A 19,394-nucleotide genomic window follows, 5' to 3' on the forward strand; every position below is an offset into this window, starting at 1 on the left:
TCAGGATACTGGTGTACACTGAAGGCCAGCTGAGATATCCAGCCTCATAGATTGAACAATTTACTGGTTGCTTGGACTTTTCATTGGTGGACAACCATTGGTGGACTAGCTGGATCACAGCCTGCAAGCCACTCTAATAAATTAACTTTTATATGTGTTACAAATTCATTCTAATAGTTCTATTCCTCTAGAGAACCCTGAATAATACAGATATCTACAAGTTTATAAGATTTTGGTCAAGTTCTAAACTAGTCTTGGATAACGGTAAAAGGCTTCTGTTTTCCCTGTCAGTAAGTCACTGGAGGCGGAGTGTACTATGTAAGCCATGCTCTTCAGTTCGCACTGACTTATCTGAGCTATTCCTTGCCGCACATCTGTTGTAGTCAGTAGAAGACAGTCTTCAGCACAGGTATCACAGCTGTGATCCTGGATATATTCTCAGACCACAATTAAGATGCACATGTTTTTCCAGCTGTAAGACCCAGAGGACCCCAAGGATCACCACAGGAAAGAGTGAGAACATATTGTAACAAGAACCTTTGCGTAGTTTCTGCTCTGCTCTGCACTCATCCTTACCTTCCAAAGCTGTTGATAAAGTAAGTGCTTATGTCAGCCAGTCTAGCTCAGTGCTATTGCCTGGGAGACTGTGCTCTTTTTTATCTGAGTGCTCATCAGTCATTGGTATCTTTCTCCCTGTTAGTCTTGGTACATGTATGTTCTTTCTGTCAGTCATGAAAGAATAATAAAATGCTTGGTACTTAGGAAGGGATGATGATATTTTGATACTTGCCAATCTACCCCCTTGTTGTGGCCTGCCTCTGGGTTGTTGAGGACTTCTGCTAGTGCCCACACACATACTATCTCTGTGAAAGGAAAATCTACCCATCTCTCAGTCGACTACCCTACCCACTAGGACCTGATTCCATTTACCAGATTACACTCCCTGTAAAAAGTCAGTCCATGGGGAGGAAGGGATAGGTTGTCTTTTATCTTACTGGCTGTCTTAGCCTGGTGTTCTTGTTTAGAAAACAAGAAGACACAGGCAATGCCTGCTATTTTTTCTGTAAATGTTCAAATAGTAAATATTCGTGGCTTTGTGAGCCATATGGTGTCTGTCACAAATACTCAGCTGTCAAAGTGCGGAAGAGGCTGCCTAGACAGTACATAAGGAATGGATTTTGCGTGTCTGTTGGAATGTAATGATTGGCTGTAGTTTGCTGACTTCCTGAGCTGTGTAACCCTTCCCATAGCTCCGTATTTCTCCACCACACTGCACTGTGCTGCTTTGTACCCTGTGCCTCACACAGTTGTTCCTCCTGAGGACTCTAACTCAACTTTGTCCCCTTCAATAAGTGATTAATTTGTTCAATTTTTATTTGTCACGATATCGGTTCTTTCAAGCTCAAAATACAATCACACATTGTGCATTCATTTTGAGAAGTGTGTCGCTGAAAGTGTTGTGTGCATACAGTGAACATCTATCCTAAAATTGCCAAATGTCAGTGGCCTGTATTGTTTGGAGTAACCTATCCATTTATTTCTATGTGAGTTGGTATTTTCCCTGCATGTATGTGTATGTGTGTGTGAGGGGGCCAGCTTATTTGGAACTGGAGCTATAGACAGTTGTGGACTTCCATGTGGGTGCTGGGAATTGAACCATTGTCCTTTGGACAGAATAGCCAGTGCTCTTAACCACTGAGCCAACTCTTCAGACCCCCTTCCCCATCAATTCTTAAAGGAAGAAACCAAACCAACCAACCAGCCAAACAAAAAAACAAACATACTGTGGTCCTAGGAACTCTTTAGCACCTGAAAACCCCTCTGTGGTCACGTGAACCCAGTAGCTCCTCACTGCACTACTAACCATGGTGTTTTTCAGTGGGCGTGCAACTTTTGTTTTTGTTTTTAAGGCCAGTTTCACCCTAGAATGTTGTTGATGAAGCAGTAGAGACTCCTTGTCTCAATCCTTGCACACATAGTTTAATGTTCCCACAAGCATCTGTGCACACGTCAGAGTGTCACTGCTTGTCTTAGCCAAGCCCCTGTGCAGCTGTGTGCTACACCAGCTGGAGTTGACATGACCTGTTCTTTTGGGGAAGGTGCCATTTTTACTTGTAAGAATGTGGTGGACAGAGCACAGTTAGTAAAACATAAGTATTGTCAGTTCTTCAAAGCAAAATCAACCTTGTTAATTGTAACATTTGATCAGCCTTCAAATAGAAATTGGAGATTTGGGGATTCTTACTTGCCGTGAGCTTTAGGAATGGCAGTTAATATATGGCAATCTTCAAATGTTGTAAAAGAAAAACTGGAAACTTTTTTGAAGAGCTGTATGAACGTAGTGCACCGGCAGCTTACGTGTTACTTGCATCCTGTTACAGAGCCTTCCATGGATAAAAAGATCACCCAGAGTACAAAATAGGCCATTCGGCTGACATGTAATATAGTCCTGCCAATATTGTTACTCTGTAGACAGGTTTTCAAAATCCCACCTTTTAGAAAGTTACTCTGGTTAAGTATGGTGGCTCATGCCTACAGTCCCAGAGGCTGAGGCAGGAGGATCATTATTTTCAAGGCTAGCCTGGAGTGGATAGAGGGACCCTGTCTCAAAAAATGGAAAAACAAACAAACAAAAAAAAAAACCCAACACCAAAATAACATTACCCCATGAACATTAGAGAAAGCCACTCCTCAGTTATTTGAAAAGGCTTTAAACACCTTCTCTCCTGCAGCTGCATGTCTGGGTTACGGCCGGGTTTCCCCACAGTGCAAGCCTGGCCGCGTGTGGCAGCAGGCAAGGTGTAGATGTGTGCAGAGATGTATGAGAAGGCTCTTCTCCATCGTGTGCTGTTCAGAAAATACCGTTGTCCCTTTAAAGTCTTACGGTAACATACAGTCATTTCACTGTAAGAAAATTAATGGATATTTTAAACTTCTCAATTTCTTGTTTGTTTGCTGTTTTGTTTTGATGATATTATGGAGTCTGTGCTGGTCCTGAGCTTGTCTCCACCTTCTAGGTGCTCTGATTACAGGGTTAGATAATCAAGTTACTAAATCTCTAATACAGTAAATACCATAGCTACAGCTCACACAAATAAAAGCCTAACTTTTAGGAGTCCTCAGTTTTAGGAGTATAAATGGTTGTTCAACTAAAAAGTATGAGACAGGCTGGCCTAAGGCAGCATATCTGCAGAGCTGGACTAGGAGTGCTGGGTTTGTGATGGACATTTTCACTGCCCTGCCACAGATGTGACTGGGGTGTAGGACACATTACTCCATAGTCTGTCTCAGCCTGGTGGGATGCTTTAGTGTCACACACACTTGCTGGTGATGCAGCTCAGAGTGCATCTTAATCGCCTTTCTTCCCGGCTGGCTCTCACAGTCTCAGGACACATGTCTATGTCTGGATATTAGAGGGCTCCTGGAGCTTCCTGGCGTTGACTGTTAAAGATAAGGCCTGGTGAGGCTTAGAGAACCCATGCTTTTCATACTGACTCTCAGATGTTCCAGCTCAGCACCGGACATGCATCAGCATATCACTGGCCAAGTTTCCCTGTCTCTGTAAAGTGTAGTTGGCAGACCTGATTTTGACATGTTTCAATTCATGTATTTAGTTTCTTGTTGCATTTCATAAGAATATGTATATTTCATAAGACAGTATTGTTTTATGTTTATTGTGTATTTAAAGTCATTGGAAACAGACCTGCTGAAGGACTGAGGTACAACACATTTCTGGGGATGCTTTGAAAGTCTGAAGCAGAGGACAGGAAGAAGCTGTAGAGTAAGGTTGCTGAGCAGAATTTCCTACAGTTCCCCAAATATACACCCATTTTATTGACACAGCTATCTACCTTTCCCCCTTCCTGCCTGCCTGCCTAAGTCATTAACCTTTTAAGTAATAACTGTGCCTCCAAAAAGCAAGAATACTGTCTTGTCTTAGGGTTTTATTGCTGTGAAGAGACACCATGACCAAGGCAACTCTTATAAGGGACAACGCTTTTTTTTTTTTTAATTTTATTTTTTATTATTTTTTAAAAGACAGGGTTTCTCTGTGTAGCCCTGGCTGTCCTGGAACTCACTCTGTAGACCAGGCTGGCCTTGAACTCAGATATCTGCCTGCCTCTGCCTCCCAAGCGCTGGGATTAAAGGCGTGCACCACCACTGCCTGGCTGAGGGGCAGCATTTAATTGGGGCTGACTTACTGGTTTAGAGGTTCAGTCCATTATCATCATGGCAGGAAAGCATGGCAGTGTGCAGGCAGACATGGTGCTGGAGAAGGAGCCGAGAGTTCTGCATCTTGATTTGAAGGCAGTCAAGAGGGGACTCTCTTCCAGACAGCTAGGAGAGGATCCCAAAGCCTGTCCCCACAGTGACATACTTCCTTTAGAAAGGCCACACCTAACTCCGTCAAGGCCACACCTCTGGGTGTGGCCACCACAAATATAAAAGCCAAGACATCTCCATTAAGCCACCATCAGGAGGGAAGCCCGGAGGAGAGCTCTTCGTTCTCTCTCTAGTTGGGAAAGAAAACAATTGAAATTGCTTTTCAAAATACCTCCTATGAACGCCATGCAAGCAGCTGCCTAATCTCATTTCTAACAAAATCTAAATTGTAACTACATTAAAAATTCAAGGCTAATGGAAATCATGCTAACATGGTTTTCAAACACAGTGTCCATGGCATAGCTTGAGGATGTAGGAATTTGAATCTATTCCTGATATGAGTGAAAATGCTGTGCTGTCTCTGGAGGCATTTTGGTAGACCTGTCACACTGCATGGGTGGTTCAGTTTCCTGCTTCACCCACCAGAGCTTGACACACACACAGACTCTCAACCTAAAGTCCCGAGTTCAAGAATCCTTAATGCAGAATAGTTTGCTCTAGCAGAATTTTCATAGCATTTGTTTTTATTGTATGTGTGTTTTGTCTGCATGTATGTTTGTATGTGTGCCACCTGTGTGCCTGGCCCCCACAGAGGTCAGAAGAGGGTATCGGATCCCCTGGAACTGCTGCTGCCCTCTGGGTGCTGGGAACCCAACACAGATCCTCCGAAAGAGCTCTTAGCTGCTGAGCCATTTCTCCCATCAGCTAGAATAGATTTTTTTTTGGGGGGGGAAGCAATTCTGGGTTTTGTTGATAAGGGATGGGGTAGGGAGAACAACCAGGCATGAGGGGTGTCCTGGGCTCAGTCCCAACAAGAAAGAAGCGAGAACTAGCAAGAGTAGGACTAGGCTTTTTTGTTCTTAAATGTTACTGTGTGTGTCAGGTCATGTGTGTGGGTGTGTAGGTCAGAGGACAGCTTGCAGGAGTGGGTTCTTTCCTTCAACTTTGGGGGACATAGTGATTGAACTCACACCCTCAGGCTTGGCTGCAAACACTGCTACACACCAATGTCGTCTTCTCAGAACAAAACAAAAGATCTTTAGTATTGAAAATTCAAGACTATAATACAATTCTCTATTCTGTATTTTAGCTTTTTCCCCAGGGTTTGTTGTTGTTGTTGTTGTTGTTGTTTTGTTCTTACTTTGTGTTGTTGTTGTTTTCTTGGAGCACTTTATATTTCAAAGAGTTACTTATCAAAGCCTAGATTTCGGGATGTTAAACACTGTATAATCTGGCAGCCCCATGGAGCACAGTTCAGGAGGCAGGCAGGCAGGCAGGGAGACAGCCAGGTGGACACACTTGGAAATCAGACGCAGGCAGAGCTCTGGAGTCTACTGAGTTCCAGAGCATCCAGGGATACACAGACTTTCTCCCAAAGACAAAGGCATTGTCTTTGAGACATTTTTAAGCCCAAGCTGTCAGTGCTCTAGGTAGCTAAGGATGGCCTTAGCCTTCTGATCTTCCTGCCTCCACTTCAAGTGCTGGATTACAGGCATGAATCACCTCACTTAGTTTAAATATGGTATTTCCAAAAGCAAGACAAAAGAAGGGTTTTCTTTTTGATTGGTTGAAGTTGAAAGTTCCAGTTAGACATTAGTTGGCAGTTTCTGATTGGGTAGTATGCTACCTGGTTTTGATTACTTAAGGTTAGAGCCATCTCAGCCTTGCGAACTTTCAACTAAGTTTTGTTTTACATGTACCCATGAATACTAGATATATTTGTGATAGCTACTGCTCAGAAACTGACTGCAGAGTTGGCTAGATGGCTCAGCAGATAAAAGCACTGACTCCTGATAAATGGTGACTGGTGTACCCTGAGGGTGTCACACACCTGTATGTGCACATACACACAAAGGTAACTAAATAAACGGAATCCTAAAGATAAGCTATGGACCTCAATGAGATTTTATTGTTATGTCTTTAAAATAAGAGTTGGGACATGGCAGTGAGTGGTCTCATGTGGGTCAGACTTCACTCTGTAGCCAAGGATGGTCTTGATCCCCTGGTCTTCCCTCTGCATCTACCCTGTCCTCTTCACTAGGTGACTGCAGTCAGCATACAGCTGCCATTCTGCTCTCCTTTCGTTTTTTTTAAAGATTTATTTATTATATCTAAGTACACTGTAGCTCTCTTCAGACGTACCAGAAGAGGGCATCAGATCTCATTACAGATGATTGTGAGCCACCATGTGGTTGCTGGGATTTGAACTCAGGACCTTCAGAAGAGCAGAAGAGCAGTCAGTGCTCTTAACCGAAGAGCCATCTCTCCAGCCCCCTGCTCTCCTTTCTTTTTTTTTTTTTTTTTTTGGTTTTTCGAGACAGGGTTTCTCTGTGTAGCCCTGGCTGTCCTGGCACTCACTTTGTAGACCAGGCTGGCCTCGAACTCAGAAATCCACCTGCCTCTGCCTCCCAAGTGCTGGGATTAAAGGCGTGCGCCACCACGCCCGGCTCCTGCTCTCCTTTCTTAACAGCAGCCAACTATCACCGTTTTTCTTAACTTGAATTTCTTACCAGTTCCCATTTGATACCCAACAGTCCATTAAGATACTCTCTGCCAGCTAGACCATAGCCACACCTTTAAACCCAGCACTTGGGAGGCTGAGGCAGGCAGATCTCTGAGTTCAAGACCAGCCTGAAGTACAAAGCAAATTCCAGGACAGCCAGGGCTGCACAGGGAAGACCCTGTCTTGAGAAGGGGTTCTGAGGGGGTGTGCAGGGAGGGGTCTTTGCAGAGTTCTCCATTCCATGTGAAGCAAACAACAGTGAGTAAAATGTGCTGATCTCTTTATATTATGTACTCGTTTACCCAGTAACAGCTCTCACAGAGTGTGGCTGTCATCCCCAGGTCACAGATGGAAAGGATGACAGATAAAGAGGTTAGGGGGTCAGCCGAGAGAGATCTCAGATTAAAAGTCAGTACAGCTGACCCTGCGGCTTCATGACATACCTGCCATCCTGGGTCCTTTTCTTTCTCCATTTAGATTTTCTTTCCGGTGTTGCCTCCTACCTGATGTTTAACTCTGGAGGGTTCCCAGCCCCCATCCTTGGCCACTTCCCACTGCTGTGAAGATGCTAACTCACACAGGCCTGTGCTCACACTTACCACAAGGCAGCTGATAAGCTTACAGCACAGAGCAGTTGATGGGCTCTGACCCTCCATACCTCGCTGCTATGTGTTCACAACTGACTCTTCTCCTTTGTTGCTCTCTGTTTTTTTTTTTTTCTCTCATGTAGTTCCTCTTTCTGTGTCTTAATGTATGTCACTCACCAGCTTCTCTAGAAACTGTTTTTAACCCATTCTTAGATGGGGTCTGCCTCCCCCACCCCCACACAGGTCTGTTCTTGTCTTTCTCCTCTGTGCAGCACTTCACAACTACATTCAGTTAGATTGGGGAGTGGGAGAGCAGAGCGGGAGAACGATAGCTTCTTTTAGAAAACTCAATCCCAGCACTCGGGAGGCAGAGGCAGGTGGATTTTTGAGTTCGAGGCCAGCCTGGTTTACAAAGTGAGTTCCAGGACAGTCAGGGCTATACAGAGAAAGCCTGTCTAGAAAAAAACACAAAACAAGCAAACAAAAAAAGAAAAGAAAAAACTTGACAAGGCAGGGACTAAGAAAGCAATTATTTCCATATTCCCAAGTGGCTTTCAGAATACCTGGCACATAAGCCCCACTACTACATATTGTAGAATCAGCGGGCTGGGGAATATATGTAGTTCAGTGATAGCGCATTTTTTTCAAAAGTCCAATCCCCATCTGGTGGTGCATGTTTTTAATCTCAGCACTGGGAAATAGAGGCAGGAGAATCTCTTGAGTCTGAAGCCAGCCTCATCTACAGTAACAAGTTCCCAAACAGCCAGAGCCACATAGAGAGAGACTCTTGTCTCAAACACCAACATTTTCTAAATTAAAAAAAAAAAAAAATTCCTCTCTGCAGAGAGGAGATTGATTCATCCCTTCTTTAGCCCTCCTTGTTCTTAGCTTCTCCAGGCCCATGGAAGGTGGCATGGTTCTCCTTCACTTTATAGCTGATACCGTTTATAAGTCAGTAGGTTCATAGGTCAGGACATAGGATAGCTGTTCCCTCAGCGGACCAGGGGAGGATGAAAGGAGAAATACTAAGAGAGACGACTGGAATTGGGGGTTCATTTCTGGGATGAGCTAGACATCTATAGTGCGATGGCAACCCCCAGAATGCACAAGTGTCACTCTAGGTAAGGCTCCTTGTGGGGGATATGGAGCCTGAACCGGCCAGCTTCTGTAACCAGGCAAGACGACTTCTAGTGGAGAAATTGGGACACCAGCTGAGCCACAAAACCTTTGACCTACAATGTATCCTGCCTACAAGATGTGCTGGGGTTAAAGGGGCACAGAACTTGTGGGAGTGGCCAAGAACTGTATGGTCTAAGTAGAGACTCATGCCACAAGTGGAAGCCCATACCCAAGACTACCTTGAAGGCCAGGAACCAGCTGCTAGATAGCCCCGAGTCCTAGGACAGGACCAAACATACTAGCAGTTAAACAATGATGTCAATGAAGTGATTCCTCATAAACAGAAGCCTAATAAACTTGTCATCAAATGGGCTTTATCCAGCAGTTGTTGGAAACAGACGCGAGATCCACAGCCAAGCATCAGGTGGATCTAGAGAATCCTGTGGAAGGAGAAGGGTGAGGGTCATAGGAGTCAGGGGTCGAGGATTCCACAAGAAAACCCACAGAACCAACTAACCTAGACTCATAGGAGCTCACAGAGACTGAACTGACAACCAAGTAGCCTACATGGGTCTGACTTGGGCCCTCTGCATATGTTATAGTTGTGTAGCTCATTCTTCTTCTGAGAATTCTAACAGTGGGAGCACGGCTATCTCTGACTCTTGCCTGCTTTTGATATCCACGGAGGCCTATTCTCTCTTCTGAAAAGAAACAGGAGGAGTGGATTGGGAGGGAAAACTGCATTCAGGATGTAATGTATGTGAGAAGAATAAACAAAATATTAAATAAAAATAAAATAAGGATACTTGTTTTGCCCGGAACTGGTGATTTGTGCGTTCCTGGAAATGCTTGAGAACAAGATTTTGAGAGTGGGAGCCCAGGCGTTGGTGGGACTGGAGTTGAGGGTGTGGTATTGTAGGACAGCCATTCCTCCAGGTCCAGGCCATAAGAGAGGCAGCTAGCAGGAAGAAGACAGTTTCTTTAGACAATCATGTATAAAAACTAGCTACAAAATAGAAACTAGTTTTAGACTCTCCCTACCACGTACAGTTGGAGATAGTTGATAGACATTAAGAAACAAGAAAAGGAGTGGGTGAGAGAGATGTGGTCTTTACCTCACCATTAAATCAGGCCAACAAAGTACTTTTGATTATTCTTTGTCAGCTCAGAAAAGTTTAAGCACTGAAGTGTGTTTTCACTGGGGTAGGTTCAAGTTGGTAGTGGATGTTACAGGCGTGTGTAGAATGTGATTTTTGTGTGAGTGTATGTAACGGGGGTGACTTTTTTTTTTTTTTTTTTTTTTTTTGGTTTTTCGAGACAGGGTTTCTCTTTATAGCTCTGGCTGTCCTGGAACTCACTTTGTAGACCAGGCTGGCCTCGAACTCAGAAATCCGCCTGCCTCTGCCTCCCGAGTGCTGGGATTAAAGGCGTGCGCCACCACGCCCGGCTACGGGGGTGACTTTTTGCACCATATTTCCATCCTAGGAAGTTAGCTCTCCGTGGAGCTGTCCAAGTATCTTTGATTAATCTAGAATGCCTCATTTTAGGAATGTTATTTTTGCTAATACTGATGTACATCTCAGTTCTTAAAGGCAGGGGCTGTGAATGCCTTGAGAATCTGCTGCCTGTGATTTAATGTCTGTCCTTTTATTTCTCTAGGGCCTATTCCCTGGTGGACTCCAGTCAAGTGTCGACATTTCTGATATCCATTCTTCTTATAGTCTATGGTAGTTTCAGGTAAGACGTTTTTCATGAGATGTGTTCGGTTGCAGATAGAGGAAGCATTGCTCTGTGGAGAGCAATGGGTTTATCAAGAATTGAGTTTGAGAGGGTAATTCTAATATGTGTTCTTTGGTTGACTGCTGCTAAACATGTCTTAATTTTGCTTATGACTTTAGCATATTAATGTAAACAATGTATACAATGTATACAATGGCTGCCTAGATGCAAGAGCAGGGTGTGCTCTTGGCTGCTGAGCTTTCTTTCCAGCCTGCAGCCCTCACTTTTACTGTGTCAGCCACACAATGACCTGAGTCACACAACCTGTCACACACCACAGCTCCTTCACAGACTTAAAGCCTTTTATCCCAATCATTGGAGAAAAAAAGTGTATTGGTATAATATGTACACTGATTAAAATTTTAATCACAAAGATGTCTACAGCAAGCCCAAGGTTGTTTTTCTGGGTTGGCTGTTTGGTTTGGTTTGGTTGTTGTGTCAACACAAGCTAGAGTCCTCTGGGAAAGAAGGAAGCTCTCTTAGGAGGTTCTTCCATCAGATGGTCTATAGGCAAGGCTGTAAGGGCATACTCCTGGTAGATGATTGGTGGGCTAGGGTCCAGCCTTCTAGACCAGTGCCAGCCTGGGCGGGCAGGTGGTCCAGTGGTCCTGGGCTATATAAGAAAAGAGCATAAGCAAGCCAGTAAGCAGTGCTTCCCTGTGTCTGTGCTTCAGAGCCCCGCCCGGCTGTCCCTCAGTGATGGACTGTGATCAGGAGGACAAACCCCACAAACCCTTCCCTTCTCTAGTCACTTTTGGTTGTGGGTTTTTTTCCAACAAAGTAAAATAGGACACAATTGTTATTTATCTTGAGACAGCGTCTCCCTAACATAGCCCTGGGGACTGTCCTGGAACTCACTATGTAGATCAAGCTGGCTTCAAAATTAGTGGAGCTCCTCCTGCCTCTGTTTCCTAAATACTTATATCACCATGCCTAGTTTAGGATACATTTCAAAACCACTTCTAAGAAACTAGGACAGTTAGAGCCTTACCAAAGTGATCAATATTTTGTATTTCTACCCCTAATAGTTTATCTTTTTTCCCACTGATACATTTTTAAAAAGATTTGTAGTTTTTTAAAAAAAAAAAAGCCATTTTTAGAGTTACAACTCATACCACTTTCGTTAGTGGAAACTGCCTTTTGTTACACACACACACACACACACACACACACACACACACACACACACGTTATATACATTTAGAAAGATAGTATCCTTTTTATATACTGATTTTTTTTTCCCCCACCACACAACACCCAATTATTTTCCATAGTCATCCTATTAGGGTTTAGTAATTTTGGGCTTCTTATGCTCTGATTTTGTCAGAGATGTGAGTTGTTAACCTTTTATTTCCTCTCGGATTGAGCTCTCTTAGGGCCAGGAGATAAAAGCCTCTGTTGTACCAGCCTGGAAATGCAGTCAGATCCCTGAAACACGTGTAAAAGTGGAAAGAGAATCATCTATGCAGAATTGTCCTCTGATCTCACACATACAATGACGTTCCCAAATACACATAAACATTCCCTGCCCCCCAATGCCTAGCTATCATCTATCATCCATCCATCAATCCATCTGTCTGTCCGTCCATCTATCTCCCCTGAAATAAATTTGTTTTAAAGATAAACATTACAAGTTGAAATACTTAACTAGTTTCTTTCTACCACATGCTGCCATATTATTTCCAGACAATTGCACCAGTTTAGGTTTGCACAGATTTTAACAGTAACATAGTTACCATATAGTTGGACCCCCTGGTTAACAGTGAGGAGACTGGGGCCCAGCCTCACACACCCACCACACAGCTTGCTGCAGCAGAGTTTGATTGGAGTGGCTAAGCTGCTGCTCCTGCATATGATGTCTTTATACTTGAATGCATTTTTTTTGTTTGTTTTGTTTTGTTTTGTTTTTGTTTTTTTCTTCGAGACAGGCTTTCTCTGTGTAGCCCTGGCTGTCCTGGAACTCACTCTGTAGACCAGGCTGGCCTCGAACTCAGAAATCCACCTGCCTCTGCCTCCCAAATGCTGGGATTAAAGGCGTGCGCCACCACGCCCGGCCTTTGAATGCATTTTCTGTAGGAGGTAAATCATGGTGCCTCTGGTTACACTTTAAGTTGGACGGAGTGGGTAATCTCTTCTCTCTTCTAGGTAAAATGTGTTACTTCTTTATTTACTAAAACTCAGCTTTGAAACTATCTAATACATCTAAGCTTTTCTCTGTGCTGAGAGCTTCTTGTTCTGGCTTAGTTGAAAGTCCTTTTTTTAAAAACTGGAAGGGGCTGGAGAAATGGCTCAGCAGTTATGATCTCTTGCAGAGGTCCTGATTTCAATTCCTAGCAGTCACATGGTGGCTCACAACCATCTCTAATGGTTCTGACTGCATTTCTCTGACTCTAGATGTGCCTGCTCTGACATGGCACATCCCACAGCCATGGGATCTTAGGATGTGACTGTGGCTCACAGCACCCTTGAGTGTAAACTGCTGCAGCACATGCATGGTCGGAGGCCACCTCCCCGTCTGGCTGTTGACCCCTCTTATTCCTGACCTAGGTCTTAGACACAGCATGGTTGTCGACTGAATACAGACTCTGTGTCCTAACTGTTCAGCACATTCTGTCAGACCTAAGGCAGCCTTGGGCAAGCCCGAGCTCTCCTTGTCTACTGCACACAGTGCAGGGTTTGCAAAGCAGCCCTAGGTCTCTGCTCAGGAAATCCTTTGAATCTAAAGAGTAAGTTGAGTTCTGTTCATAGAGTGAGGATGTTTTGAGGCCAGCCTGATCTACGAAGTGGGTTCCAGGACAGCCAGGACTATATAGAGAAACCCTGTCTCAAAAAACCAAAAATAAATAAATAATTAAATAAAATAAAATAGAGTGAGGATGTAGCTGAATTTAGAACCCTTGACTTGCCAACCATGTATAATACCCTGATTTTGAGGGTTTATTAAATTATTAATTTTGGCTTATGTATGTGATGCCTGTGCATGTATGCATAACGGTGACGTCCTCCTCAACAGCCCTCCAAACCTTACTTTGTGAAATGACGTCCCTCACTGAGCCTGGAATTCACTGGGTCAAGTAGGCTGACTGATGTCAGCACTAAGGATCCTCCTGTGTGCAACCAGCACTGGGTTCTACACTGTGCATCTGGCTGTGCTCTGAGCCTCCTGCTTGTGTGCTGTGCTGACTGAGGCATCTTCCCAACCTTAGCTGAATACCATTCTATTCCTTTCTTAGGAATTCTTACCTTACAAGAAGCATAAACCCTAAATAAAGCCTTACTAAGACATTGAGAGTGTGTTGAACTACTTCCTGCTATCGTGTCATGATAGACTCTTGTACATGTACATGGCATGAAGTGTGGTATTTGACACTAATTAGTTGACTTGGACTCCGTCCAGCTCAGCATACCGCCATGGTGTCATGTAAAAGGCTGCTGACTTGATAACCTGTCTGGAGTATGGTAGCATGTGTGCAGCTCATCTATAGCTCATCTAAAGCAGGCATCAGATAAGAGGAGAGGCTGTAGTAGCTGAGCTTATGTGGTGCTCTGAAGGCTATCCTTAGCACACTAGTGCATGAAAAACTGTGTGCGCTGTGTTAGTCCTTCTTTAAAGATGGCTCAGTGGAGCTTGGCGTGGTGGTGCAGGCCTTTAATCCCAGCAGAGGAAGGCAGATTTCTGAGTTCAAGGTCACCTGGGCTACAGAGTGAGTCCCAGGACAGCCAAGGCTACACAAAGAAACCCTGTCTCAAAAAAAAAACAAAAAGAAAAAGATGACTCAGTGGGAAAGACCCCTTGCTATGAAAACAGAAGAGTTCACATCTCCCGCACACATGTAGAACTGCATGTGGCTACAGTAACTCTAGGGTTAGGCGGTGGAAAAAGACAGATTCGGCCAGCTAGCCCAGACAGTCTGGTCCAGTAATAGATCCTGTCTCAAAAACTGCCTCCACAGATGCTCACATGGGTGTATATTCCTGCATACAGTGTACACCCCGCCACACACACACACACACACACACACACACACACACACACGGAGGTAGGTGGGGGGAGGCAGGGAGAGCAGGAACACAGACACATAGTAAATGTATTTATTCATAGAGGATAAAGGTTCTAGGGCCTCTTGCTTTGTATCATCGTCGTCGCCATCATCATCATTTTGCATAATTTGTATTGTGATTACCCCTCAGTTACTTTTCCTTGTTTAGGAGGTAGGTAAAGGTCAGGCATCTGCCGTGAGATGGTGACTCAGCAGCTCTGAGCTGCTTAGACAGCAGAGAACTTTACTTTAAGATGTCAGTAGGATGGGCTTTATCCAGACTCCTCTCCTTGGGCTGTGGGTTTGGTCTTCACATGTAGATGGTGCCTTCACTGGTCCTTCTCTCCTGACCGCACAGATGGAAGGTCCATCTGTCTCTCCCTTTCCCTTGCCCACATCTGCTTATTTATCTCCCTCGATAGCATTTTAGGCTTAGGTGTGGTGGTGCACACCTTCAGTCCTAGCACTTTCGGGGCAGAGGCAGGTGTATCTGGGAGTTCAACACCAGCTTGCTAGAACAGGCTAAAGCCTGCACAGTGATACCCTAAGAAGAGTAGAAGAAAGAACTATCTTACCTATAATACCTCTTTAAAAACTGTTTGCAAATACACTCACATGTTCAGGTCCTGTGGTTAAAACTGCAGATAGGAATTTTGTGAGTATACCATTCAGCCCCACATAGGTAGAGAGTGATATTACTGTCCAGAGCACAATACACTCAATAATTTTGAAGGAATAGGATAAAATAACGAATAAACACATAGAGCGTTGTCCCCCTGTCTATAGGGTTACTCGAAAATCCAAGGAAATCCTGGGCTGGAGAGTTGCACTTTAGTGGTAGAGCATCTGCATAGCACATCTGAAGGCTCGTGTTCCATTCCCACCCAGAAGAAAGCAAAGAAAGTCATGGTGATTATAGCACATGCCAGCCCCATGCCTGACCAGGGTAGAGCAGTTAAGGCTAGCTGCTGTAAACTGAGCACAAGGAGCTGGAGGCAGGAGGCCAGGAGTGGAGGAACAACCAACCAACCCAGTTCTCTACTGTCCTTATTTTTTGGCACTCAGAATATTTCCAGCCACTTAATCAGAAGACCACACTTGCATGCACTGTGATGGGTCTGTTGGTCAAGGACAGGGTTTCTTTGCTATCTAGCCCAGGCTGTCCTCAGACTGGCCATTTCCTGTGTCTTCATCATGAATGCTGACTGTGTGTATCACTGGTTGGATATTCATTCCCCCCCTCCCCCCGGAAGCTTAACCTACTGCTGCTTCTCTTGAGTTATAGTTGGTATCAGTAGAAATGAAAACATTGGTCTAGGTCTTTTTTTAAAGACAGGATCTCACCATATAACCCTGGCTGGTTCACACTTTTGATGCATACTTGGGGAATTCTCTTGCCTCGGCCTCCAGCTGCTGGGATTTTGGATATGTGCTTCTGCCATGTCCAATTCCTTCTTTTTGTTGATCAATTTTTACTTCCGTCTTATTTATGCATTTGTATGTGAGTAATTCTGTTTGTGGCAAATGTGGAAGACCTCTTGGTAGAGTTGATTCTCTCCGTTCATATTTGTGTGGATAAGACTCATAAGCTTTTGACCTGCTAAGCGTTCTCATAGCCCACGTTGCTCATTTAAACATTCATTTCAGTAACCCAAATGTGCTCTTTGTTAAGCAAATATCCAGGGTACGGTTTGAATGGAGTGTGTAGTAATAACATCTTGGTGTAAAGGCATTATATCATGTTGTTGTAGAGCAGAAACAAGATTATGGTGGTGAGACAGGACTGGGGTGATGGTGGGGGTCATCTCTGCAGACAGAATAGATTGTTCAAGGGCTAGCCAAGCACTGGGCTGTCTGCAGGGTTAATAAGTTACCAGGTAAGTTAGGATAAAAGCCCACAATTCACAGCCATCCTGGTACCTAAGACAGAAGTCTTCCCACAAAGGCAGTATTTAAACAGCTAAAGTCTGCTGTCAGCTGTGCAAGTGTACAGGCTGTGACTAGATTCCAACGCAGGCCCAGTGATGGAACAATGTAAAGTTGGAAGATAAGACCTCCCAGCATCAGGAGGCAGAGGCAGGCAGATCTCTGTGAATTTAAGGCCAGGCCTGGTCTATACAGAGGAACCCTGTCTTGGGGCGGGGCATGGGAAGGTGACTGCCTCCATAGCACCTCAGCTAAGATGAAATGTGCTTGCCTTGCTTGGTCACTTTATTTGAAAATATTCTTTAGAGAGAGAGAGAGAGAGAGAGTGAGTGCACACACCCACATGTCTCCAGCAGAGTGGAGAAAAACAGGTCAAATCTCAAGAAGTTGTAGTTACAGGTTGTTACCAGCTACCACACACACACACACACACCACCACCACCACCCCACAATAGACACTAGAAACTGAACACAAGAGCTTCAACTGCTGAGTCATCTCTTTGGCTTTTTGGGGGTTTCTTCCAGAGTTTCTCTGCATAGCCCTGGTTGTCTTGGAACCCAATCTTGAACTCAGAGATCCAACCATCTCCTGAGTGCTGGAATTAAAGGCGTGTGCTAAAAGTAGAGTTTTAATAGCCCTCAGCTAATAATGAATTGGAACAGTTAAATGCTGGCTAGCACTGACCTCAGCACCAGGCTTTTTTCCTCTACCTTCTGAGATACGTCGGCTGTGTGTAACATCCATGCCTCAAGTAAGACCAAAAGACAGCTGGCAGCTTTCCCGCCCAGAGGAAGGGTAGAAGCTAGCCCGGGCAGAGATGTGAGTAAGGGTTCTTCTAAAGTTCCCCAGCTGCCACAAGGTCAGAGAGGCAGCACGGTTGCACAGCTGTACTTACCAACATTATGTTCATTAAGTGGGTCAGAAAACTCAGGTTAGTGCATGTTTTCCCAATGCGTACCCACAGGGAAGAACCAGTCTTTGTGTTCCATTGGCTGCAACACATTCCTAAACACAGCAACCAGTCTAGACCTGTGCCATCAAATGATGAGCTCTGTCATGAGACTAATGAACACTGAGGGGACAGAGGAATGGATAACACACTGAAAATTACCACCACCCCTGTCATGGTAGAGGTGTTAGTTTGAAACCTGGATGCAGGCCTTTTGGTCTCTAGGTGTTTCGTTGTTGTAGACCTAATTGGAAGTGAGAAATGACAATTTGTCCTCTAGGACCAACTACCAAGAGGCAGTTAAGGCAAATCCTGCCGAGCATCCTCCTCTGCAAGATCTAAATAAATATGTGACCCCAAGTGTATGCAAGCAGAGCTGGTGAGAGTTCATTAGAATCAGACAGCTGAAGAGCCTAGGTTTGTTGATGATTATTATTGCGCACATTCGCTCTCTCGCTCGCACACTCTCCCTCTCCCCATCTCTCCCCCTCCCCCTGCTTCTCTCTCTCTCTCTCTCTCTCTCTCTCTCTCTCTGTGTGTGTGTGTGTGTGTGTGTGTGTGTGTGTGTGTGTGTGTGTGTATACAAGTTGGAGGAACCAGTTCTCTTACTCCACCTCATAGGATCCAGGAACTAGGACTTGGCAGCGGTCTCAGCTGCTGAGTCATCTCTCTGGGCCTCTAAGATGCCTGTCATATAATCAAAGATCTTCACATTCCATGAAGCAAAAACTGTAGACAGAGAGGGAAGCAGAGCCCACAAATACAATTTTAAGAGGCAGTGTCCTTCATTCCATAATGGAGCAAAGCAAGCAGAAAGAAAATGAGCGTTATTACAATGGACGTGACTGATGTCCTTGTGGGCTTATGTTGTATGTGCTCCTGCGTGGATAAGCCAGAGGACTGCTGTCTTCCTAGGTCTGTCTCCACTGAACTTTGATTGAGATCCTCAGTTGGGCTAGATTGGCTGACCTAAATGCTGTCCTTTCCCCAAGTACTGAAGTACAGACGTGTGCCATCATACCCTGCTCTTGACATGGTCGCTAGGGATCCACACTCAGGGTTGCACAGCACTATTGACTGAGCGGCCCCCAACAAGCCCCACTTAACCAATCCTCTATCAGTTCAGCCTGTCATTTGTGAAGTGCCTCAACAACAAAACAGGTTCTTTATTTAACATATGTTAAGATATTTGCCAATATTGGACATATCAGAGATATGAAACAAGTTGGAATATATAACACATGATCTGTACTCGGTTAGCTCAGACTACCATATGTTGTAGTATAGTGGGCTTAGACAACAGAAATTTCCTTCTCAGAGTTCTGGAGGCTAAACTCAAAAAGGAAGTGTGTAGTTGAACTGTTTGTTGGACTGAATGACCAACTAGTGTCACCCCCTCAGTGTGTGAGGCTCCCATCCTTGTCCATCCCAACCCTGGATTGTTAGCCGACTTGATTTTCACTGTTCTGTACAATTCTCTCTCACCAGTCACATGATTTGCAGGTATTTTCTTGCATCTCATGAGTGGCCTTTGTTTGTTAGTTTGTAATAACTTTTTTGAAGCACGAGTGTTTTCACCTGCTTTTTGCTGTGTTTTGAGAGAAGCCGTCCCATGCACGTAAAAGATGCAAAGAGGGCTGGCGAGATGGCTCAGCAGGTAAGAGCATGGACTGCTCTTCCAAAAACGCTGAGTTCAAATCCAGCAACCACACGGTGGCTCACAACCATCCATAATGAGATCTGATGCCCTCTTCTGGAGTGTCTGAAGACAGCTACAGTATACTTATATATAATAATAAATAAATCTTTGGGCCAGAGCGAGTGGGGTTGAACGGAGTGAGTAGTCCCAACCGGAGCAAGCAGAGGTCGTAAATATAATTCCCAACAACCACATGAAGGCGCACAACCATCTGTACAGCTACTGTGTACTCACATATAAAGAAAGAAAGAAAACTTTTTTTTTTCCTTTTCTTTTCTTTCTTTCTTTTTTTTTTTTTTCCGAGACAGGGTTTCTCTGTAAAGCCCTGGCTGTCCTGGAACTCACTCTGTAGACCAGGCTGGCCTCGAACTCAGAAATCCCTCTGCCTCTGCCTCCCCAGTGCTAGGG

At 44.5% G+C, this 19,394-nt stretch overlaps 1 protein-coding gene across 1 annotated transcript in view; it reads left to right on the plus strand.

Moving 5' to 3' along the window:
• Sppl3 (signal peptide peptidase like 3) overlaps positions 1 to 19,394 on the plus strand; it is an 82,504-nt gene that overhangs the window by 40,576 nt on the left and 22,534 nt on the right. Inside the window, exon 2 of the mRNA XM_021163589.3 lies at positions 10,252 to 10,329. Coding sequence (XP_021019248.1) covers positions 10,252 to 10,329 — 78 coding nt within the window. The remainder of the gene's footprint in view (positions 1 to 10,251; positions 10,330 to 19,394) is intronic.

The sequence above is a fragment of the Mus caroli genome, unplaced genomic scaffold (genome assembly GCF_978045245.1).
Source record: "Mus caroli unplaced genomic scaffold, Mus_caroli_1 scaffold_4, whole genome shotgun sequence".
NCBI classification, from domain to species: Eukaryota; Metazoa; Chordata; class Mammalia; order Rodentia; family Muridae; genus Mus; species Mus caroli.